General features: G+C 45.3%; 2 protein-coding genes across 3 annotated transcripts; one reads left to right on the top strand and one right to left on the bottom strand.

The window, feature by feature from the left end:
• The first annotated feature begins 2,553 nt into the window (after positions 1-2,553).
• Positions 2,554-17,813, top strand: MTRF1 (mitochondrial translation release factor 1). Of its 2 annotated transcripts, XM_079983613.1 has the most exons (10): positions 2,555-2,720; positions 5,652-6,093; positions 7,908-7,999; positions 8,737-8,818; positions 9,165-9,272; positions 9,361-9,533; positions 10,978-11,095; positions 12,307-12,443; positions 13,449-13,547; positions 17,515-17,813. In XM_079983613.1, the coding sequence occupies exons 2-10, from the start codon at positions 5,670-5,672 to the stop codon at positions 17,635-17,637; spliced, it is 1,356 nt and encodes a 451-aa protein (XP_079839739.1). In that variant the 5' UTR covers positions 2,555-2,720; positions 5,652-5,669; the 3' UTR covers positions 17,638-17,813. The 2 variants fall into 2 exon arrangements, with proteins under 2 accessions (XP_079839740.1, XP_079839739.1); XM_079983614.1 differs by lacking the exon at positions 13,449-13,547 and having other exon boundaries at positions 2,554-2,720.
• An 877-nt stretch (positions 17,814-18,690) lies between these two features.
• Positions 18,691-23,785, bottom strand: LOC307220040 (uncharacterized protein). The gene is made up of 4 exons (XM_079983703.1): positions 23,609-23,785; positions 22,495-22,554; positions 20,340-20,503; positions 18,691-19,452 (listed from the first exon to the last, which is right to left on the bottom strand). Exons 2-4 carry the CDS (start codon positions 22,513-22,515, stop codon positions 19,218-19,220), a joined length of 420 nt encoding a protein of 139 aa, XP_079839829.1. The 5' UTR covers positions 22,516-22,554; positions 23,609-23,785; the 3' UTR covers positions 18,691-19,217.
• Between the last annotated feature and the right edge of the window lie 1,616 nt (positions 23,786-25,401).

Genomic DNA, 25,401 nt, shown 5'->3' with positions numbered 1-25,401 from the left:
CTCAGGTTTGTGGTTCGAGCCCCACATTGGGCCAAAGATTTCTGCATTGCAAGGTTGGATCAGATGCCCCTTGCAGCTCCTTCCAACTCTACAATTCTATGATTCTATGAAATATCCCACAAACTTAATATGACACTAACTTAAGACCTTTATGACACCATGTTAAAACCTTCCTATTTTCCCAGGCATTTCACTGCTTGTGACAAGCTATACTGACCCCTATACTGTTGATGTTTCACTGTTGCAGATGCAGTTATTGCAGATGTTTATTAGTGATGACTGGCATGTTTTTACTGGTGTTTTTATTTTATTTGTAAGTCGTGTGCAGACTATTTTTGTATTAGGCAACTTATAAATCATAGAATTGTAGAGTAGCACTTCAACAGAAAATTGTGGAGAAGATACTTTGGCTAAATAATTCCAAAGTGCTCTGTTGTCTGCGAACTGAGACATCCTGGCACCTAGAAAACTGAAGTATTTCCCAACCCTGGTAAGAGCTTATTCCTCATGAAGAATCTCCCATAATACAGTGGTGATCTAACTCTTCTTGGCACTGCTAGACACAGGCCCAGATGAACTGGAGTTCAAAGGTTATGCTCCCATGCCAAGTTTGTATATGACTAAGCCATCGGCTATGACTAAACTGCGGGAGGCAGTGGAAGACAGATGTGCCTGGCGTGCTCTGGTCCATGGGGTCACAAAGACTAAACAACTAAACAACAACGACTAAACGACTAAACAACAACAAGCCATTGGATTAGCCAAGGGAGGTGATCATGTGATATTAGGTATGCTTCGTTTTCACAAAATAGCCTATAACTTATTTAGAGGTGATGTATGCCATACAGGACAAAACATATTATTTTCCTTAAAATTATTTTGTTTTTGCTACCTGCCTTTCTGCAGAATGACTCAAATTCAATGAGGCTAAGCAGCTGAGAAGATGAAGCAGTTGCATGTCAGATTACAATAAGCTGCATGATATGAAGGAAGTTTTTGACAACTGCTCTGTGAACAGAAAGCCAGGAGAGCTTTTTAGGAGGGGGGAAAGTGTGTCTTATAGAGCGAAAAATACGGTACATCAGGCCCAGGAAAGACAAAACCCAGGGAGCAAACCTCTGAGGCTTGGAGGGCTAACTAGGCTCACAGGCTGGAGATTTCTACCCCTGCTAAAAAAAAACCCCTCTAAAGAAATAAATTCTGCACAGACTGAAGATTCATTGGCTATAGGAGCAAATTACTATCAGTAACTGAAGGATTGAAATACACCTCTTTAGTTTTAGAGTTGACAAGGTAATGTAGTGGCTTGTGTATCTGGGTATCACTGGGAAAACCTGGGTTCAAATTCCCACTCCACCACGAAACTCACTGAGTAACCTCAGGCAGTGGCTCTTTCAGCCTAACCTATAAGGTTGATGTCCAAGTGTCCTGTCAAGGGCAGGAGTCCACAGGATCCAGCCTGCCAGAATAAAAAGATTCCCCACCCCTGCAGAAACAGAATGGCACAGTAAACATATGTTTTGTGCTGACCTGCAGTAAGTACCCAGAAATCTAGTGTTGTGACTAATAACCTGCACCAGATGTTGTGGGACTAGAATTCTCATTATCCCTGACAGTTGGCAGGGAGCTGGGAGCCCCAACAATCTCTAGATGGCCACAGGTATGTTAGACAGTATCTAATGGCCCAATCTATACACTTAAATATAAAACACTCAAATCAGTTACATAGCAAAGCATCCACTGGAGAATTATTAGGAGGGGGAGAGGAGAAAGAAGATTTCAGAACTATTAGGAAAAAGCTGAAATTGGTGAACTTTTTGAAAGGATACACACATGACTTTTTACATCGTTATGAAGCCCTTTACAAACAAACACAAACAATCCATCAAGCCCCGCTGAATATAATGCATCTTACTGGGGTTGCAGCCTATGCCTACTTCTAGAAAATGAACCCCCGTGGTGTTCATGGGGTTGCGGAGTTGGCCATAACTCGGGTGGCTTTCGAAGAGGGCTGGACCCATTGAGGGCGGAGAGGGCTCTCTGCTCGTCGGGAGGCAGCCGTGCTCGGATCCCCTGGGGGCTCAGCTGGGGGGCTGGAGCAGAAGGGCCGCCCCCAGCTTCGTCCTTGTCGCTGGGACCCGACGGGGATCTCTGGCGAGGGGCGAAAGGGGAGCGAGCAGGATGAGGGCAGCAGGCGAGCTCAAGACAGGAGCGAAAGGCCCCAATGATCGGCCCCTGGCAGCGCAGGGCGCGGGGGAGAGACCGAGCGGGGACGGAGAGAGGAAGGCGGCGAGGGGGCTGCCCCCCAGGCGCCCCCCTTGAAGAGGCTGCTCTCCGCGGGCGGGGCGGGCGCAGGCGGCCCTCAGCTCCCTCGCCGGCCCGCTCCTTCCGCCCCCAGCCCGACGCCGCCCCCTCCGAAGCGCCCTGGCGGCCTGCGAGCGGCGGAGGAGCAGCGGCCGAGACTGAGGAGACTGCGGAGGCCGCGGAAGCGGAAAGGCGCTTGCGCGGGGGGGGGGGGGCGCCCCTCCCTCAGCGCCTCATCCTGCACTCGCCCCCCCCCCGAAGAGCTGCGCCGGCCTCCCGCGCCCGAGAAGAAGAGGCGCGCGTTGGGCCCGCGAGGCGAAGGGAGGGCCGCCCCGGCAGGAGGCGAGGGGCCTCGGGGACGGGCCAGGGGGGTCCGCGCTGCCCCCTCGGACCACCTCAGAGCCAGGGAAGCGGAGGCAAGTAAGAGGTGCACCGGAAGCGTCGCCCTGGCCTTCTGGGAGGCGCCGTTCTGCCCCGTCCCTTCTTCCCCTGACAAATGGCTGCCTGATTTCCCCATCAGCTCCTCTTGCAGCTGGGATGTGGGAGCCCCGGGCTGAAGCTGCAGCTCTGCCTTAGAATTCCGGATCAGATTTACAGAGCGTCCTGTGCTCTAGGTAGGGCGGACCAGCATTCCTATTCCCTGGCTACTGTATTTGTATAGTAGTACTACTACTACTACTACTACTCGGGACGCGGGTGGCGCTGTGGGTTAAAGCCTCAGCGCCTAGGGCTTGCCGATCGAAAGGTCGGCGGTTCGAATCCCTGCGGCGGGGTGCGCTCCCGCTGCTCGGTCCCAGCGCCTGCCAACCTAGCAGTTCGAAAGCACCTCCGGGTGCAAGTAGATAAATAGGGACCGCTTACCAGCGGGAAGGTAAACGGCGTTTCCGTGTGCGGCTCTGGCTCGCCAGAGCAGCGATGTCACGCTGGCCACGTGACCCGGAAGTGTCTCCGGACAGCGCTGGCCCCCGGCCTCTTGAGTGAGATGGGCGCACAACCCCAGAGTCTGTCAAGACTGGCCCGTACGGGCAGGGGTACCTTTACCTTTACCTTACTACTACTACTACTCGGGACGCGGGTGGCGCTGTGGGTTAAACCACAGAGCCTAGGACTTGCCAATTGGAAGGTCGGCGGTTCGAATCCCCGCGATGGGGTGAGCTCCCGTTGCTCGGTCTCTGCTCCTGCCAACCTAGCAGTTCAAAAGCACGTCAAAGTGCAAGTAGATCAATCTGGCAGGAAGGTAAACGGCGTTTCCGTGCGCTGCTCTGGTTCGCCAGAAGCGGCTTGGTCATGCTGGCCACGTGACCCGGAAGCTGTATGCCGGCTCCCTCGGCCAATAAAGTGAGATGAGCACCGCAACCCCAGAGTCTGTCACGACTGGACCTAATGGTCAGGGGTTCCTTTACCTTTACTACTACTACTACTACTACTAAGCACTTGTGACCTGCCAACTTGGCCAGCTTGGGCCAGAGCCAGATGCTTTGCTAAAAGACTTACAGGATATTGGAGACTAGAATTTGTGTCAGTACCAATGGTCAGCTGTCTTATTATAATTAAACTTAGAAGAGACTGTCTTATGGTTTGCAGAAGCAACTACCATGCTGGAAGTAGTTAGTGAAATTACTGACTGGGAAATTCCCTGAAATTATAGGATCATTCAGAACTGTAGGGAGCAGTATTGCTCAGCCTTTGAACGGTGTTTAAATCTTAAACGTTTTGCTCAACAGCATGAGATATGTAAAATGTTTCTTATTTGCTAACCATGCCTGTCAGAGCAGTTTCCTGCGAGCTTATGTATGTCATGTTCCCAGCTCCTGCCAACCTAGCAGTTCAAAAGCACACAAGTGCAAGTAGATAAGTAGGTACTGCTGCGACAGGAAGGTAAACGGCATTTCCGTGCTGTCAGAGCTGCCCCTAGGTCCCAGCTCAAAGAGGACCAACACGAGGCTGTCGTTATGTACAAAGTCTTTATTGAGGTTCAGTTTCCATTTCAAAGCCGCAGCGCGCAGCTCTACGTCTTAACCCTAGATCGGCGAAGTACCGTCTGAATCTCCTCCCCTATGACACCAGTTTAAGATCCTAGCCCTGCTCCACCTTTTACGCTGCTCTCTCCTCCTCTGGGTCCTCCTGCCCGCTGGGGCATTGCCCTTTCTGGACTCTTCCGACGCTGAGTCGCTTAGCTCCTCCCCCTCCCTCCGGCGGGCTTTAGGACCCGGTTCCCAATCCTCACTCTCTGCTGTCCCGCGCTCCTGTACATTTGAACTTGCCTCTCGCGCCAACCCAGTGACCTTCCTCCTGACCGTTACACTACTTCTGTCACTGCTTCCCTCTTCCGGGACACTGGCCGGATCTGACCTCTCCTCCGTTGTCTGACTCTCCTATGGAGGTGTGGTCAGCCCTGCCTTATCTTCTCTCCCTGGTGGGGAATGCACTGGCCCCGATCCTTGGGACTCTTCCCCCCCACTCTGCTCTGGTGGGGAAGCTGGTCCTGATTTCCAGCTACTGCTCTGGGAGTCCCTGCTGCCCCCTTGCTCCTGGGGCGTTCCCCTTGGGAACCCCCTACCCCTGGCCACTGGCGCCCCCTTCTGTGAATCTTCCGATTCGCTGGAGAGGCTCATGGAATCCCTCGGTCCACTGTCCTCTTCTCCTACGCTCCCCTCGGATTCTTCCCCCTCGCTCTCCATCTCCTCTCTTCCCTGTGCTTCTGCTCCTGAACCCCTGACACGTGCGCTTTGGTTTCCGTCACGGTGTCCTGTTGCACCAAAAGCAGTTTAGTCCTGCTGGCCACATGACCTGGAAAGCTGTCTGTGGACAAACGGTGGCTCCCTCGGACTGAAGCGAGATGAGCGCCACACCCCATTGTTGCCTTTGACTGGACTTAACCACCCAGGGGTAATTTACTTTTTTTACCTATTAATGTTAAGACAACCTGTTGGCTCATGCTCAGAACAGGATATGATACCAGAAGCATGGAAAACTAATCATTTTTTCCTTAACAATAATTTATTTTGATTAAAGTGGCTACACTTTCACTGAACCACCATTTTTTCTCAGGCTGTGTTTTGGCAACATGCCACATTTATGTAATGGAAATATTAGTAACCTATCTCATGGGGTTGCTATAGTGGTCAATGATATTCAGCATTATAGTATGAGTTATAGGCTTGAATTCAGTGGCAAGGAAAGCGCTACTGCACACATGATGGCCCTGGTGCAGGGCTTCTGCGGATGGCATTTGTTAGGTGGATCCTGCCCACTGTGTTGTTCAGACACTTAGTTAAACTGATATAAGTGAAGCAGTGGAAAGCAATACTAGTCTTTTTCTTTCTTTTTTTTTTTTTGCATTCCAGAAAGATTAGAACCCTGAGATGAAACCTCACCAAACAATTCCTTTTTTTAGAACATTGCGTGTTCAGTGTTACTGCTCTCTCCAGCAGCGTCATCTTCCTTTACTTGGTAAGAGAGCTACTTGTTGGACAAAACTGAATACTTTTCAGCACAGCTGGGATTTGTGGAATACAGTTGCCCCTATTGTAGCATTTAATAACTGGCCAAGGAAATATCACCAGACCTCAGGAACACTCTGGAACCTTGAAGCACTGCAAACGTATTTACAGATTTTAAGCCAAGAATACCAAAGAATGGAGAAATTGCTCAGTGATAGCTCAGTAAAAGAACACAGAAGAAGAGCTCTGAGCAAGAGACATGCTGAACTGTTCCCGCTTGCTGTGACATTTAAAGAAATTCAAGCGGCAGAAAAAGAACTTCAAGATTTGGAGATACTTTGTTCAAGTAAGTTATGCAGCTGTTTTGCTTAGCTCACCTCCCCCTGGCATCTTCAAGACCTTTTGCTTAAATTTCATCTAATAGAGCAATTGTACCCTGACATCCACCAACTCTCTGTAGCTTTCTCCTCACCTGTTGGCTTTACAAGCCATTCCAAGTCTCTCCCACTTTTTTCTCAAAATTCATGGGTTCATTAAAAGCAGTGTGCTTGGACCAGCAGCTATTTGCTGGATTCACTGAGGAAGTACTGCAGGAAGTACTTCTTTAAGTGTGTTTACAGAGATCTCTCATTAGGGATCCCCTAGAGCAGGCATGTCCAACACATCGATTGCGATTGACCAGTCAGTCTCTGGATTGAGAGAGAGAAGCCCGGCGTGCTCTGACTGGCTCCTCAGAGAGAGAAAGGGCTGGTTTAGGGAGAGAGAGAGAAGCAGGGAAGAAGAATCATGGAGCAAGGAAGGAAGCAACTTGGAAGGGAAGGAGTTACCGACTGGCTCATCAGATCTGTGTAAACTAATAAAAAATATAGTTTGACTTTTCTCACTTGTTTAGTTACTTGTCCATCTAGTAACTATTTGGATCTGTCATGATGATATCCAAACACAACTATGGTACAGTGGTACCTCGGTTTTCGAACAGCTTAGTTCCCGAACAACTTGGAACCCAAATGCTGCAAATCCAGAAGTAGGTTGTAGAGCAGTGGTGCTGGCTGGAGGTTTGTTCATCTCCTTCCTGCTGCCACTACCTGCCCTGCTCATTGAGACCAAAAAGTCTGGATGCTATCCTAAAGTTCGAAGAGCCACATGAAGATACGTAGCTTGCCCAGAATGCTGCTGTCCGTTTCCCCAGCAAACAGTGATAAAATATTTGACAAGGCAATAATATTGTCTGCTTTCACCACCATCTCTTATGGGGAAGGAAAGAGCCTATTGTTTTCATTTAGTTCCTCCTCTCTCCTGTTGACCTACACACCCCTTCAATTTCATTTTTAGCAAAAGCCAAAACCCCTGCTTTCTTACGATTCTGATATTACCGTATTTTTCACTCCATAGGGCGCACCTAGTTTTCAGAGGGGGAAATCAAGGAAAAAAATATGATTCCCCCCCCCCCCAGCTCTGGGAGCAGCGGACAGGCTGCAGGCAGCCTGTGCGCTTCTCCCAGACCTTCTCCCTGCTTTTGCGGGAGGTGGGGGAATTCCCCCACCTCCCACAGAAGCCGTGCGCTCTTTAAAGGGGCTGCGCGGCTTCTCCGGGCTTTTCTGGGAGGTGGGGGAATTCCCTCACCTCTCACAAAAGCCCACAGAAGCTGCGCACTCTTTAAAGGGTGCGTGGCTCCTGTGGGCTTTTCTACGAGGTGGGAGAAGGGACTGATGCAGCCAGTCAGTCCCTTCTCCCTCCTGGGGAAAAGCCCACAAGAGCACACGGAGCTTGTGTGCGGCTCTTGAGGGCTTTTCCCACCTGCCTCCCCCCTGCATTCGCTCCATAGGATGCGCACACATTTTCCCTTGCTTTTTAGGAGGGAAAAAGTGCATCCTATAGAGCGAAAAATACGGTACATAATTCCATTTCAAGGTTTTCCCCGTGTCCTTCATGGTACACTGCTTCAAATGTCTTTAGATGAGCATGGATGCAAATTTGCCATCTAAGTCCAGGCTGGACCTTGATGGAAGAATGTAGCACATGTCTACAGGAACTATGTCAAGATGGTTCACAGAAGAACAAAGGACAAAAGTGAAATAAAATTAAATGAGGCAGATGCACCCAAACTGTTTGTTTTAACAAGATTACTGAATGTTTACTTCTTCAACCACTTATCCCTAGAGCTAAACAGCCCAGAAGAGAAACCACTACTAGAACTTGCTCTAGAGGAAAAGGAGATTATTGACCAGAAGATCAGCGCTCTGTGTCGAAATGTGAGCAGGGGACCATGGATGGATTTCCTGATCCAGCAATCAGTTTGAATGGTGATACGTATGGAGAATAGTGTGCACTAGACTCTTGTGTAGGAAAAATAAGGTTGTACCTTCCCATTTATCTCTCAATGTGGCCAGCAGCCTGGAGTTTTTCTCTAGGGAAAAGCGGTGCTGAAACTGTCCCCGCCTCCCACAAGCCCTTCCATAGCGGGCTGCTGCTGCTGCTGTCCTCACAAGGATCAATTTCCAATTGTGCAGGTGCTGGGCTTAACTATGGGAGGGAGAGGTGGGGAGGGGGAGGGGACAGCTATGGCCTGGGCTGGGGCTGGAGTCATCCAGCTTCTGAGGGGGGCAGAAAAAGAAGGGGAGACAGGTTCTCTGTAGGATACAGAGAGGTGTCGGCCTCTCACACTGGATACTCTTCAGAATCAGAAGCAAAAAGCATTTGAATCTGCAGTGTAGTACTGTGGTAGTCTGTGTTCTGAATATTTTCACAAAGCTTTCTAGTTTGTGAGAAACTATACCTACACATAAACTTCTGATTCACATTATGATACTGTGAATGAAAAAGTAGGTTATGTGTTCCTGTACATAAAACATTAGCGTGAACTTGCTCCTGAATATCAACCCCACCCACACAAAAAATGTGTGTTTTGTCTTTGCTTTCTAACTATTATCAGCATTGATAATATTTTCCACTTTGTATTTGTGAATTAAAAACCTATTTTATTTTTCAGATTTTCCAGATCTTGATACCAAGAGAAAAATATGATGACAGTGGTGTATTGTTAGAAGTAACATCTGGCAGGACAACTGGAGGTCAGCAAAGTCGCCACATAAAAACCACCCTCCTCCTAGTTATGGGGCTTTCCGTTTTTGTCAGTTGTTTTGTGTTAGAAATTAGATATTGATTTAACAAAGCTAAATTATTAGTGGTGGTGGTGATGATCCACAGAATACCTGTTGCTGGAAATGACAGGAGGGGAGAGGGCTGCTCTTGGGCTCCAGTCCCGCTTGCAGGTTTCCCACAAGTTGGCCCCTGTGAGAGCAGGGAGCTGAGCTAGGTGGCCCAGAGCCTGCTCATCTCCTTATGGTGACAGCATTCTGCACAGCACTGCTCATATTGACATTTCAGTAGCATTCAGAGAAAACTCTTGCATTTCAGGTGACATTTGTCAGCAATTTACCAAAGAGGTATTTGACATGTACCGGAATTACGCTGATTACAAATGCTGGACCTTTGAGACTGTGAACTACACTCCAGCGGATTACGGTATGGCTGTAGCATGTTATACTAGTCGCATAGATAACTTAAAAGATTGCCTTCACCCCTTTCCCCAACCTGTAATGTGTATTTAAAGGCGGGCTACACCATGCTGCTGCTCGTATTTTGGGAGACGACGTCTACAGGCATTTGAAATATGAAGGAGGGACTCACAGAGTGCAGCGAATCCCTGAAACAGGATTATCTTCCAGAATGCAGCGGATCCATACTGGCACCATGTCCGTGATTGTCCTCCCTCAGCCAGATGAGGTATTCATTTCAGTCGGTGTCTCTTGCTGTGTAACTCCATAAATGCAAGTTTCTAAGTAGAATGTTTGTTAACTTGACCACAACACCACCTTACGTGATGTTCCAGGGGAAATAGCCGTGCCCATAACTGCCTCATGAGATGGGCCTGTTGTGCATGTGTCTGTCTTTTTAGTAGGTTTCTGGTGCTACTTCAACTCTGCACAGGGAAGAAGAGCTGAGCTCTGGGCAAGCTGCATCCCACCAGTCTCCATGGGCCAGGCCAGCTTGCTTTACTCCCGTTTCTCTTAGGCACAAGGGATAACCAGAGCGGTGTGAGGTACTGCAGCTCCCATTGTCCCTGGCCATTGGCAGCACTGGTTGAACTGGAGTTAGGAGCGAGCAGTGAGGTGACCAAGTTTGCTGATGATAAGAAATTGTTCAGGGCAGTTAATTCAAAAAGAGATTGAAAAGAGCTCCCAAAGGCCCACCTGTCAATCAAGTGGCATCCCGAAGCCAGGACTGCCAAGCACCCTGCAGGCAGGACCATGCTCTCAAAAATGGTTTTTATCTCCGTTTTAGCCGTGCATTTGGGAATCCAGCCCAACTGAACAAGTTCAGTTCCTGCAGGAAATTCCCCTTAGCTGCTGTGGGAGGAAGTCCGTGCTGCCTAGGGCTGAGCACTGTGGGGCTGCTTCAAAGAGCAGCACAGAGTGCGCTACGACTCCTCTCTCCAGGTGCTACTTTGAAAGCACTCTCAGCCAAGGCTAGCATCCCCTTTCCCAAACATTAGGGAGGGTGACCCAGAAGTCAAAGCTTCGCCATGGACCTCCATGCTTGTGGGGTGGAGGAGAGGCGCTGCTTGCTTTGACAGTGTGTGCTGTCCCCAGAAAGGAACAGGGACGTGCGGCTAAGCTGAGTTCTGCAACTGCTCTGTGTGGCTTCTCCCAACTTCCCATTTTGGAGGCTGATAGGGTCGGGGGGCGGCTGCATTAAAGAGCAGCACTGGTGAGTGGGGGGCAGTCTCCTATCTTCTCCAGCAAAGGAAAATGGTGCACTCAAGCCTTGCTCCGTTGAAGGGACAAAATTGGCCGATCCCTTTAAGCTCCTTAAAGGATGGATGGGCATGGCTTCCTCCAGACGGCCTGGCAGGCAAAATGGAGAGGTCTGGCCAGTCAGGTTTAACTCACAAGCCACAGCTTCCCCTCCCTGATGAAGATACTTCTCCTCAACCAAACATAACCATACCAAACAAAAACAAAAAAAGGGATTTTTTTAAAAATGCATGCAGCCCCAGCATGGCTTCTTTGGCGGTTCTTCTGATTCTCTGAATAGGGTGAAGGGGAAAGCACACACACACACACACACACACACACACACACACACACCTTTGGGGGATGGACGCAGGCTTTCCCCATAAAATTCTGTGTAAGATAGTAAAATGTTCTCTCTCTCTCTCTCTCTCAAGGTGACAGTTAAAATAGATCCAAGAGATTTGCGTATAGATACATTTCGAGCCAAAGGGGCAGGAGGTCAGCATGTCAATACAACAGACAGTGCTGTTAGAATTGTACACATTCCCACAGGTAACCCTTGTATAGTTTGTTTTATCTTTGCTCCCCTTTTCACAGAAACCTGTACATCAAATATATAGGAACCAGTATTCAATTTGTGATACACAGGCTGTCTTCTGTGGCTATGCTAAAAAAGAGGACTGGTGCAGATTCCTGGGGGACAGTGCTCCTTAGAGGAGTGGATGAGGCAACCAGCCAGATGGGCAGGGTACAAATAAAATCATCACCACCACCATCTATTTATAATCTATTTGTATTCTCTGCTTCCTGTTCTTTAACCAGTTACAGATCCATAAGGGGGCCTGTTCCTTTATCCTGTGACTGCTAAGTTTTTTTGCTGAGGGAGGGACTGTATCAAAAGCTTTTTTGAAAATCTCCTTATACAATGTCTGAAGGATCATCCCTATCCTTGTTGCTGCTGCCCGAGCCTCTCTTGCCCAGGTACAGTTGGGGGCGCACTTTAAGGCGGTGCACCGCCAGCCGCATCTCCACCTGCCCTTGCATGATGTCACATACGACATCTGGTGTGTTGTGGTTTGGGGGGAACAACCTCATAGGCCAAAGTGGAACACCTCCAGGGCCCAGTACAAGCTGCCAGCTGGAGATTCTTCAACACTATTTCCCTCCTTTCCTCAGACTCTCTTCCTGAGAAAATTGACCAAGGCATAAGGATCTGTCTAGATGTATTGTTTGTTATAATGTAAATATATAGTAAATTACAAGAAAGGAGATTCTGACTAAACATCAGGAAGAACTTTCTGACAGTAAGAGCTGTTTGACAGTGGAACAGTCTCCCTCAGGAGGTGGTGGACTCTCCTTCCTCGGAGGTTTTTAAGTGGATGTCAGATGGCCCTCTGTCATGGATTCCTGCATTCCCGGGGGCGGGACTAGAAGGGATTGAGTCCCGTCCAACTCTACAATTCTGTGATTCTTTGATTCTGTTTTTCTGGAAATAATTTTTCATGGATAATATTTTTTGTGATTATGCCAGAAAAATAGTTTTAAAATACATAAAATAAGAAGTTTATAGATGGGAACTTAAACTTCATAGTGCCTGTGTACATTTTTGTTTCTTGGAGCACAGGATTTTCCACTTTACCAAATGGGAGCAGTAGCCCTGCCTGGTCAGCTTAGCATGAATAATTTGCAAGACAATGGTCACTTATTTCCAAAACTTATGCAGGCAGGGATTATCTGATGAAAGCTTTCTAAAAATTCTGAAGGGTTAACCACTGAGTGCCAAGAAGAGCGATCTCAGCAAGTGAATAGAGAAACTGCTCTGCGGACCTTGAGAGACAAGCTGTACCAGCAGACCATAGAGAGAGAGCTGAGGCAGAGGCAGAGCGCCAGGAAACTGCAGGTGAGAAGATGGGCCACTGCTTCCCTTAGGTGCTCCCTGTGTGGAAAGGGGGGGGGGGAGCTCTGCAATTGGCCTCACTCCGTAAGCAGGGGGTTTGTAGGCAGGAGGTTTTGGATTCAGCCTCTGACATCCCCACAAAGCAGGTCTGAAGCTCATCAGTGTTTAGTAATGGGTGACAATCACATTTAAATAAAAATCCAGGATACCTGAATTGGGACAGCATTCACTTCACCAGGAAAGGTTGGCATGCAATATGTGAGCAAACCAGTAATCTAGGCAATGGGTGCCCCCCCCCCCGGCAGCCTTCTTTTTGGGGGTCTAATACCTGGATTTCTCTCCCTGAGTTTTAGTCATTGCTATGACTTCATACATTGACTGAAGGCAGGACCAGATTAGTTTCTCACAAAACACATGAGATATCTGCATATTTTGCCTTATGGCTTTGGTTATACAAGTGCTAGAAAGTTTTATTTAAAATAATGAAAACCAAGGATTAGGGGGATTATGGCCTGGGGAGGGTGGCTGCCTCTTGCTGCAGATGCCCAAGGATCAAGGCCTTTGAGCGACTTTGAATGCATTTTGCACTTGTATAATTGCAATAATTACAACTCGTCTCATAAGGTTATTATAATAAATTATCTATTATAAAGCACCTAGATTGAAAACAGTAAAGCTACAATGCAAAAGTAAATTAGATTTTAAGACCTGCATTCTTAATTGACACTTTGCATACAAAATAAGTACTATATTTTAATAGGCTTTATAGGTTATTTTATGGCTTTTATTGTAATGTATTGTTCTTTTTCTGATTTTATGTTGTGCTTGGAGTCCCCTTTTGTAGCAAGTGACTAATAAATTGAATTAAACATAATAAATTCTCAAGTGTTGAAAAATGTGTAGACATTGACCAATAATAATAAATGCCGAGCTATTGAGACTATAGCAAAAATGTTTTAATTATTACATTTTTTAAATTGTGAAACAAAACAAAATGTTCTTTTGCAGTTGGGGACAAGAGCCCAGTCAGAGAGAATTCGCACATATAACTTCCACCAAGACCGAGTCACTGACCACAGGGTTACCTATGAAATCCGTGACATCAAGGTATTTGTCTCTTAAAGGGTTCTCCTATGTTACCCTGGGCCTCCATCTTCTCCAGTAATGCAAGACCCTGCAGCAGTGCATGGAAACCCTGTTGCCCGATAGTCTTTTCACTGGGACTTTTGCATGTTGCACCATTCAGCTTCAGCTCTTCCCCTTTACAGTGGAACTCAGAAGAGGCTGTGCAACAGTCCGTTGCGGGAGGGGGGGGGCGCTTCTGTTCGTGGCTCCAGCCATTGCATTCCTTCATGGGGAGGTGGTGGATGCCCCTTCCTTGGAGGTTTTTAATTTTTCCCCCCAAATAATATTTATTATTTTCAGTAGATAAACATAGCAAAAAAAGAAAAGATTAACAATAATAAAAACAAACAAAAAATAGGAGAAAAAGAGAAAAAAGAAAAAAGATACATACAACATATTACCACTTAATTAATTAAAATTAAGTACCATCCATCTTCATAAACATAGTACAGTGGTGCCCCGCAAGACGAATGCCTCGCAAGATGGAAAACCCGCTAGACGAAAGGGTTTTCCGTTTTGGAGGCGCTTCGCAAAACGAATTTCCCTATGGGTTTGCTTCACAAGACGAAAATGTCTTGCAAGTTCCTGCGGGTTTCCCCCCCTTTTTCCCCCCTTTTCCTAAGCCGCTAAGCCGCTTATCAGCTGATCCGCTGATAAGCTGCTTAACAGCTGATCGCTAAAAGCCACTAAACCGCTAATAGCGCTAATCCGCTAAGCTGTCAATGGGCTTGCTTCGCAAGACGAAAAAACCGCTATACGAAGAGCCTCACGGAACGGATTAATTTCGTCTTGCGAGGCACCACTGTATTTGACTTCCTCGAATCTCTTCCATCTGAATTTCTTAGTAATTATATGTAGCAGTTTCCAATATCAGAATTTCAAAAAACCATATCACAGTCCTAATCATATTACATAGCTTTCCTTATCATACATTTTCTTATTTATAAATTTAATTCCATTTTAATCCTAGGCCTAATTGTTTCTTTCAAGTGGTTACATATCTTTAATATTACAATACTTATTCAAATAGTCTTTAAATTTCTTCCAGTCTTCTTGGTGTTCCTCTTCTTTCTGGTCATGGATTCTCCCGGTGAGGTCAGCCAGCTCCATAAACTCCATCATCTTCATCTGCCATTCTTGTACCGTTGGTATTTCTTGTGTTTTCCATTTTTTGGCTAATAAAATCCGTGCAGCAGTTGTGGCATACAAAAATAATTTTACATCTTTTTGGGGCAGTTCAGAACCTGTTATTCCAAGGAGAAAGGCTTCTGGTTTCTTCATAAATGTATATTTCATCATTTTTTAAAAATTCATTATAATTTTTTTTCCCAGAAGTCTTTTACCTTGGAGCAAGTCCACCACATATGATACAAAGTACCTTCCTTTTCTTTACATTTCCAGCATAAATTATCACAATTGTGGTAGATCTTCACCAGTTTAACAGGGGTTAAGTACCATCTATACATCATTTTCATAATATTTTCCTTTAACATTGTACATGCAGTAAACTTAACCCCTTTCTTCCAAAGTCTCTCCCAGTCCTCCATCATTATATTATGTCCCACATCTTGTGCCCAATCAATCATAACCGATTTTACTTGCTCATCTTTTGTATGCTACTCCAATAACAAACTATACATTTTAGACAAATTTTTAACATTAGTATCTAACAACTCCGTTTCCAGTTTGGTTTTTTCAATTGCAAAACCTTTTTTCTTATCAATCTTAAATAATTCATTAATTTGGTAATATTGAAGCCAATTTACTTTGTCTTTGATTTGTTCAAATGATTTTAACTTAAATCCCTCCACGTCTTCAACCAATAAATCTGAGTATCTCAACCATTTATATTTAGCTTTTTTTGTGCCTGCGCTTCCATTGGTGAAATCCATTTGGGTGTTTTTCTTACCAAAAGATCCTGATATCTAAACCAAACATTTAAAAGTGCTTTCCTAATTATATGATTCTTAAAGCCACTATGGGCCTTTATTTAGTCATACCAAAGATATGCATGCCAGCCAAACCTATTATACAATCCTTCTAGCTCCAAAATGTCCTCATTTTCTAAATTGATCCAATCTTTAATCCAGCAGAAGGCCGCAGCCTCAAAATATATCTTTAAATCAGGTAGGGAAAAGCCTCCTCTTTCTTTCGAATCTGTAAGTAATTTATACATAATTCTCAGTTTTTCCCCTTGCCAGATAAATTTGGACAGGGCCTTCTGCCATTCTTTAAAGCATTTGACATTATAAATAATAGGTAAAGTTTGAAATAGAAACAGCATTTTCGGCAATACATTCATCTTAACCACCGATATTCATCCCATAAGTGAAAATTTTAAGTTTGATCAAATCTCTAAATCTCTTTTTATTTCATTCCATACTTTCTGATAATTATCTTTATACAAATTTAAATTCTTAGCTGTTAAATTCACACCCAAGTATTTAACCTTCTTCATAAATGCTAGGCCTGTTTTTTCTATAAGGGTTTTTATTTCATCTTTATCTAAGTTTTTATCGATTACCGTATTTTTCGCCCCATAGGGTGCACCGGCCCATAGGGCGCACCTAGTTTTCTTGGGGGGGGGGGAATTTTTCCCCCCTTTATTTCCCCCCCCCCAAACCAGGTCGGGGAATCCAAACCAGGTCGGAGAACAATGGGATAGTGGCGCTGCGCCTCCCCGCTGTCCCCCGTGCTTGTGGGGCTGCCCGATATCTGCACGAAGTCCGGGGCGCGCTGCAGAGCGCGCCCCGGACTTCGGGATGCAGGCTGCTATCCGCAAGCCTTGGGAGCCCGACGGGAACTCCCGCGGAGCTCCCAAGGCTTGCGGAGAGCTTCCTGAAGCCTGGAGAGCGAAAGCCTGCATTCGCCCCATAGGACGCACACACATTTCCCCTTCATTTTTGCAGGGGGAAAAGTGCATCCTATAGGGCGAAAAATACGGTACTTTGGTTTTGTTCTTGTTTAATTTAAAACCAGCCAGCTGCCCATACTCCTATATCATCTCCAGTGCTTTTACTGCACTGGTCTCTGGATCCTGTAAAGTTAGAACCAAATCATCAGCAAAGGCTTTTAGTTTATATTTTTTCAAACCCACTACGATCCCCTTGACTTTCTCTTCTTTTCTCAAACTGTTCAGCAAGACCTCCAGGACCACAATAAATAATAGAGGGGAAAGTGGGCACCCTTGCCTGATTCCTTTCTCAATTTTAATTTCTTCCGATACCATTCCTTGGAGGTTTTTAAGCAGAGCTGGGGTGGCCCCCGGTCAGGGGGCTGGACTAGAGGGCCCTGGGACCCCTTCCAACTCTCCTGTTCTATGATGCTGCAATTCCATGCCTGCTGAGCATGCTTTGTCTTCAGGGGCCTGGGGCTTTGGCTTTGGCTTTTCTTCATTTGGGGATCTTTGGAGTCTTATGCCTAAAATCTTTTGTTTATTCTATTGATGTTTGTGGACAGCTGTCTCTTCTGTCCCTGGGTACATTTTAAAACAGCTTTAAAATAGTGAGCCAGGAAATGAATTATACAGACAATGAGATGCTTATTTCTTCTTCCTTCCTCCTCTTCCTGCTGCTCCATCCCATTCTCCCTCACACTCAGTTGCCAGCTTTTTCTCTTCTCTTTCAGCCAGTGCCCCATGCCACCCAAGTCCTTACGGAGCGGTTTTTGTGGTTTCCTCTCAGGGATTTTTTCACAATAATTTTTCAGAATCTACAGATTTCAGGTTCTCATAAATCTGTTGGTAACTTCTCTCATGTATGTTAGTGGTGCCATTTTTGGCTACAGCTTTGTAGGCAAAGGAGAACTTGAATCTGACATCCGAAAGCAACTTCACAAGTAGACCATGAGCATTATACATGTCCATATGCTGCTTGCTGATGTAATCCAAACTCATGTTGATCCTTTCAGTCCACAGTAACGTGTTTTATTTCCCCCCATCTTTTAATAGGAATTCTTAAGTGGGAAGAAGCTCCTGGATGAACTAATCAGCAAACTCTTAGAGGCTGCAGAGATGGAATCTCTGATGGAACATTTGGAAAACAATTTAAAATCTCTGCAAGCAGACTCCTGACTTGAAAAGTGTAATGGATGCAAATGCTTTTAATTGGCTTGCAAAATTTAACAAACCTCACAGAAGTATGAGTGCTGTTCTGCATTTTAATATTTCATTATCACTGTCGCTGACTTTATGGCTGTGACCTAAACAAATGGCATATAAAAGCATGTAGAACTTCATGCAGAGACAAAGCTTTGTCTGGTGCTTTATTTCAGGCTCCATAGTTGCTCTGACAAATCATACAAATAAAATTTTTAAAGGGATGGGTGCAGCTTGACTAATCAGACTGGCAAACACACACACTTATCCATGGAAGACGCAACTCAGTTTTCAAGCTGTTGAGACACAGCTTCCAGGGAAGAGCTAGCGTGTTAGCCCATATAATCTGCAACATGTAGTGTGCAGAAAATGGGAAATCAGTCAAGTAGGCATCATACTGATGACTTCCAGGAAACATGGTGGACTGAAGAGAGCTCTCCTGGAGACTCCTGCACCACCTGAGAAAACCCAGGCCCTCCATGTGCAGGATAGCGCAGAGCAGCAGCCGCTTGAAATGAAAAAGAGGGAGAGAAAACCACACCGTCCCCAGGGAAGCAGCAGGGAGATCACCACGCAAGGGAACCTCTCCGGGTCCCGGCACAAGCTTCTTCTCCAGCTTCCATGTGGAGGCAGGTAGACTCTCCCTGACATGCCCCCCCCCCCAGCACAAGACACAGCAACCCGACCCTGCCCATGGAGAAATTACATCCCAGAGAGAGAGGACTTTAAGAAACTACGTGACTGAGAGTCCGCTGGTGGCACTGCAACTGCAAGCAATCAACAGCAGCCAAGCATTCCCTCTGATCTCTTGCTCTGCCAGCAAAACTAAGGCTCCCATCCACGTGACGCTGACAGAAAAGCACCGCTCACATACCTCATAAGGAATGAAAGTTTACTGCCCCCGTTCTCTTTCTCTGTTATCTTCCCAGTTCTCTTTCCCACTCAGCCCCACATTGCTTACAACAAATAGGTCACTAATGGACCCATATGAAGGACTCTGTGACTTGAAAACAGAGACACTAAAGGTACTTTTGTAAGTCATGGAAAATCTTTTAATGAAAACATTTTTTTAAAAAGGTCTGCATCATACCACACGTGTCTGTGACAAGAGTCTTTTAAACAAGTCAAATCCAGGTGATCAAAAACTCATTTCCAAAGTAGTTAACATCTATTCCATCTTGTAACTTTTAGGCCTTTTCTGGTTTATTTATATTGTCTTAAGATTCAGAATCACAAAATGATTATGATTATTTTACATTTCAAAATGGGAAAAAGTGATAGTCTCACAAATACACTATCAACAATAGTATATAATTAGGAGAACTAATCTCAGTCATGAAGCAGCATGAAATCATTACAGATATTCTAGATTCATACATTAAAGTCCAAAGAAAAGTAAATACAGTAACTGATTTATTTTTTTAAGATTTTCTAAGCTGCTTAAAACCTAATCTGTATTAAATTCTTTATTTTGTGAAAGCCTAGCGATGTTGTGCTGTTGACTTCAGCAGGAGTCACAGTTCGGCCTAGCTCTGCCGTCGTGAAGCTGAACACTCCTAGGTGTATTTGCGACTAAGCTCGTTAATTTTCATAAACCCTTCTTTGTTGTTAATAGTCTTGTACACAGTAACGAGAAAGGGAAAAGCAGACGGTAACTCCACCCGCCTGCTCAGTTTCTGGTGTCCCCAGTGAAGACACCGAAGCTTGTCTGCCAGGTCTTTCCTTCCTGACCTTTCTAGAGCATCCTGAAGCAGTTTGGTCTTGTTAAGTTTGTGCCATGATTGTTCGTACCTGCGTGTGAAGGGGGGAGAGGAGGGTGCATAGTGGTTACCAAAGGCTCCAAAGCCATTTGGATAGTCTTCAAAAGTGCTGAACCCAAGTAACAATTGCTCTGGCATTTCATCTGTACTTTGACATATCATTTCCTAAGGCTAATGGCAGATAGACTGGTGCACAAGCGCATTTCTTGTATAGTCAGCTCTGGCCAGAGGCATACGTGCATTAGCTGCATCTTGATAGGACTACTGTAATGCTCTCCTTGTGGGTCTGTCCTTGAAAACTACTTTGGTTGGTACAAAATGCAGCTGCTAAGATCTTGACTGGGGCAGGCGTTGGGACTTTCATTAGTTGCCAGTTCATTTCCAGGTTCAAGTCATGGCACTTCAATTACTGAAGGACCAGCCCTTGCGGTGGCGTGGCAAGACACCAACCGGGCATTGGCCTCAGCTAATTAAAAAGACTTGACCGAGTCCTTGAGGCAAAACTGGATGAGTAACTCAAGGTGGAATCAACATCATCTCATTGCCTTGGGCTGATCTTAGACCAGTGCTTGTTCTAAGCAGCAGGGTTTGATCATTTTTAAAGAGAGAGTACTTGCAAAAGAGAATAATTGACTGTGGAATATTTTGTGTGTATCACATTAATTACAATCCATGCTTGCCTCTTCCTCTACCCAGGTGGCAGAGAGGCTACATCGGTGACCAGCATTTATTTAATTTGTTGAAAGCCACCCAGGGTGGCTGGGGCAATGCAGTCAGATGGCAGCATACATGTTGCTGTTGTGAATTCTATCTTTTTAGCCATTATCTCTGAGGAGCCATTGTTTCTGTGAAGGAAATGCAAAAATCATGCTCAATACTAAAATAAAGGATATTTACCCTCTGCTCTGACCTACTTACCAATGCTCCAGCATTTTCTGGGCTTGAGCTGTCTTTTTTGTGGTAGCTGCACGAAAGTGGTTTATCTCCACACGACTGAATCCCAGCTCAGAGGCTACCATGGTCCATTCAAAACCCAGTTGCTTGCCCAGTTCTTGCACTGATTTGAGGTTAATGACAGCATCCTATTGAATTTATATTTGTGTTATTAATTCAGAGGGCGTTCTTTTCTGGACATATTGAGGGACCTGTTAAACCAGTTTTGTACAGTGCAATCTACATAGATTTTGCTACAGAAACAAATGACTATATTATTAATCATCACCATCTTAGAGCAATTACACCAGATTCTACTTATATTGCTACTTTCCTTCTTTCTCACCTATACTGTATACCAGGCATAGGCAAACTCGGCCCTCCAGATGTTTTGGGACTACAACTCTCATCATGCCTAGCTAACAGGACCAGAGGTCAGGGATGATGGGAATTGTAGTCTCAAAACATCTGGAGGGCCAAGTTTGCCTATGCCTGGTGTATGCTGTAATTACTTTCTCTTTTACATGGGCTTTCCCCCCAGGATATTGTTCTGCGTAGGTACAAGGAAACTAGGTATGCAAATAGATTAGTTTTTGATGGCACAACACCATAGCCATATTTCATAGAATCATAGAGTTGGAAGAGACCACAAGGGCCATCGAGTCCAACCCCCTGCCAAGCAGGAAACACCATCAGAGCACTCCTGACATATGGTTGTCAAGCCTCTGCTTAAAGACCTCCAAAGAAGGAGACTCCACCACACTCCTTGGCAGCAAATTCCACTGTCAAACAGCTCTTACTGTCAGGAAGTTCTTCCTAATGTTTAGGTGGAATCTTTTTTCTTGTAGTTTGGAACCATTGCTCCGTGTCCGCTTCTCTGGAGCAGCAGAAAACAACCTTTCTCCCTCCTCTATGTGACATCCTTTTATATATTTGAACATGGCTATCATATCACCCCTTAACCTCCTCTTCTCCAGGCTAAACATGCCCAGCTCCCTTAGCCGTTCCTCATAAGGCATCGTTTCCAGGCCTTTGACCATTTTGGTTGCCCTCCTCTGGACACGTTCCAGTTTCTCAGTGTCCTTCTTGAACTGTGGTGCCCAGAACTGGACACAGTACTCCAGGTGAGGTCTGACCAGAGCAGAATACAGTGGCACTATTACTTCCCTTCATCTAGATGCTATACTCCTATTGATACTCCTATTTCACTCAACACCAAATGGTAATTGGGAACGGCTGCCTTAGTTTCCATTTCTTTAATGCAGAAAAAGTCTTGCTGCCAGCAGCCATATCACATTAACCCCCAAGGTCTTGAAAAGGGTTGCAATTAGGCAACTGTGTTTCAAACGTGAAGAAAGCATGCAAATTTGTGTCCTTACTCATGATGCAGGTCAAGTGGTATGTTCACAGAAAAAACAGGCATGCCTTTAACAAAAAAGAGGACTGTTGAGCAACACACATTTAAGATGTCCCGTGGCATCTTAAATTATTACTTATGTATTACCAAAACTTACCATCAAATGAGCAGTTTAATTCTTTTGGTTCCTAGACTTGTGGGGCCCTTGTTTCAGTGGGTACAGGTGGGTATATCTGCTCATAGCTGGGCAATCATTTGACCATTCTTTGAATATTTGTTTGACCTCTCACTGTACCATCAGTGTTTAGGTTTGAAGCTGGTGGGAAATGCCAATCAAGGGAGTCTTTGTATGCCTAATAGAAAGTTACTGGTAGGTTGCCTTCCTGACAGCATAAGGAAAGCAGGGCTGCAGCTTCCCTTTTGGTCATACTTGAAGCAAGTTGCTTGGGGGAGGCAAAAAGGCACCAGAAACACAGATAATAGCATTATCTTTTTCTCATCTGTTATCATTCAACATTCTGTCCGTGTTAAGACTTTCGTTGACTCAATCACAAAATATAAGACAGGGTTGCATGACAAACCAGGTTACGAAGCCCCACCTCACACTTCGAAATCTGATTTTTAAAGACAAGCCTCCTATGATTGCTGGAAAAGATGTGCAAGTGAACAACCGTGTGATCAGGAACTGTGCATGCAAAGTATTTAACTCACTTTCTGAAGCTAGAAGTGCTTGTGTATGATTCAGAATAAGCAGTCTGAAGAAAAGTCAAAAGGTCAGCTTACCTCCTGGGCTTTATTTGGCATTCTGTTTCACACTTGTTAACTCCTTTATTTTTAGTAAATCTGTTGGGATGGTAGAAAATGTTTTCCCCCACTAAAAAATAGTAGTACTTCTTTCAATAATTATTTTGCACTATTTTCATTATCATTTGAGTGATTAATCTTGTGACCCAAGCCTGTATAATTTATTCTATAATTGAGTCTACTGATAATTTGATAATATTTCTATGAAAAATATAATTGGATCAACTCTTTAGTGATTGGTAGAGCATTTATTCACTCTTTACAATTGGAGTCAGTATGAGGGAACAGATTATAATTTTTGTTTTGGCTGTTGGTACTTTAATTCAGATTCCCAGCTACTCTTGGCAGCCCAAAGCATGTTTTCCCTGAACTCAGCCTCATTACTGTATTTGCAAACTTCTAATTAGTGTGCAACGGGACGCAGGTGGCGCTGTGGGTTAAAGCCTCAGCGCCTAGGACTTGCCGATCGAAAGGTCGGCGGTTCGAATCCCTGCGGCGGGGTGCGCTCCCGCTGCTCGGTCCCAGCGCCTGCCAACCTAGCAGTTCGAAAGCACCTCCGGGTGCAAGTAGATAAATAGGGACCGCTTACCAGCGGGAAGGTAAACGGCGTTTCCGTGTGCGGCTCTGGCTCGCCAGAGCAGCGATGTCACGCTGGCCACGTGACCCGGAAGTGTCTCCGGACAGCGCTGGCCCCTGGCCTCTTGAGTGAGATGGGCACACAACCCCAGAGTCTGTCAAGACTGGCCCGTACGGGCAGGGGTACCTTTACCTTTACCTAGTTAGTGTGCAAAGGTTTACAACCTGGGAACCTAAGTAAAAACATCTCCAGTATATATTACCTGACAGAATTGCTGTGAGAACTGTAACACTATAAATATTGTAATTTTTTTTGTCTGAGTATATGCAAGGCAGCATACAAAGTTAAAAAGATATAACAACAGAATATGCTAGAACACGTTTTTAAATAACAGTAGCAAACAGACCCCATAGTAAATTATTGTTAACAATTATTCATAATCTCCCAATAGCCATTAAAACTCTACTTGCTTATGAAAGTACATTTCAGAATCAACAAAGCTGCTTTCTGACATACCTTGTTTCTGTGTTTTATTCAATAATTGCTCTTCTTCCTATTATACAACTTCTTGTTAAATACATATATTTTAAAATACTATTTTCTGTGCTATTTTGAGCAGTTGGTATGCTAAAATATTACTTAAAATATTACGTTTCTGAGGTACCTTTGCAAAAGAAGTACCTAATGAAAACTAATTTAAGTTAAGAGAACCCTTTGAATATACTCTTGCATGTTGCTAGGTAGCGACTGCAACATGCACTCCTGTTAAAATAGTTAATTTTTAAAATGCTTAACTGAGAACTGTTTGTTACTCATGATAAGTACATCCAAATAAGTTATTTCCTCAAAACTCTTATTGAATAACCTTTTTTGCTCCACCACAGAATAATTTGAGTCGTGCAGCTCCAAAGAACACATTGTTTTATTAGAGACTGAGGGTCACCATTGCTTTCCCCATTTAAGACACAGCTGCCGCCGGTGGCCATTACAACTGTTGGGGTGGGAAGTGGGAAGCCCAACGGTTCAGTTGGAGCCAGAGTCAAAGGCAGGCAGAGCCAAGCAAGGTGAGTTTTCTCCCCATCCTCCCTGGGGAAGTTCTACAAGGGCAACAGGAGAAGGAAGCTCTCAGGCAAACAAAAGGATGACTTGGTATGGGGAAAAGGGGTGGGTGGGTGAGAGGAGGGTGCTGAGCTAGAAGGGCAAAGCCAGAGAGGAGAAACCCACAGCTGCATCAGACCCAAGGTGACTTGTTCCGGAAGCTCTGCTAACGCAATCTTGGTAGCCAAGATAACCCCACAATTAATTGGTAGAGGTTGTAGCAATGAGCTCATGTGTGTTTATGTTCACTTGCTTTGATATAAAGAAGCACTGATTGGGCTTGCTTTGATGTTCTTCTTATCTGTGGGCTTGGGGTTGCTGGGCTCTCTGGGCTCTGGGTATTTGCCACCGATGCCCTCATCTAGTCAGGTGAACTGATGCTTACAGCTTTGCTGTATAAAGAGTATATACACAAGCCATCTCCTTGCTGCACTGCCTGTCCCACGGCTGCTGAGCAGAAGGGCTAGGAGACCAGGAACACTCATTTGCTATTACTCCCCCAGAGGGCCTGGGGCATGTGCGTCAAACCAGAGGAAATGATTGCAACACAGGCAGTATAAAATGTACTGGATCATAGAATCATAGAGTTGGAAGATGTTGTGACGTGGGGTTTGTGATTTCAGCTCTCTTGACATAATATGCTGGAGACAGCTCTCTAGTAACACTTCTTTATTAAAGCAACAAGACTGAGACCTGAGGAGGGGAGAGCTACATTTATAGGGACAGGGAACTAGCTAGAAGGGATACATTTTGGAGGGAACAATAACAGGCAATCACAGTCCTGCCTTTTGGAGGAAACCAATAAGACAGAGGATCCAAATACAGCAGCTTAAATGAACCAATAGTAGCTGTACCCTCTGGAACCAAAAGGCAGTTACTTTACCCTAATGCAATTACAGACAATAATAATACAGATATAAAATCCTTTGACTCAATACACAACACCCCTCCCCCCTTAGTGAGCACAGCAGACATAATCTCTCAGGTACTGTGGGGTCCTACAACTTCTACTTGATCTCCTGACAACAGGTGTTGCCGGTTCTGGATTGGGTGTCACCTGTGGTAGGGGGGCTGCTATAGGGGTTTCGTCAGGAACAGATGGAGTCCCAGACATCTCAGGGTCCCCTACCTGTACCTCGTCATCCTGAGGACTAGCAGACCCTGGTTCATTTGCTGAAGCCCCTGGTGATTGCACCTCTGGGCCATTTTCA

This window comes from Podarcis cretensis (genome assembly GCF_951804945.1).
Source record: "Podarcis cretensis genome assembly, chromosome: 7".
NCBI classification, from domain to species: domain Eukaryota; kingdom Metazoa; phylum Chordata; class Lepidosauria; order Squamata; family Lacertidae; genus Podarcis; species Podarcis cretensis.
The sequence above is the reverse complement of the archived record's forward strand: the minus strand, read 5'-3'. Positions and strand labels throughout refer to the sequence as shown.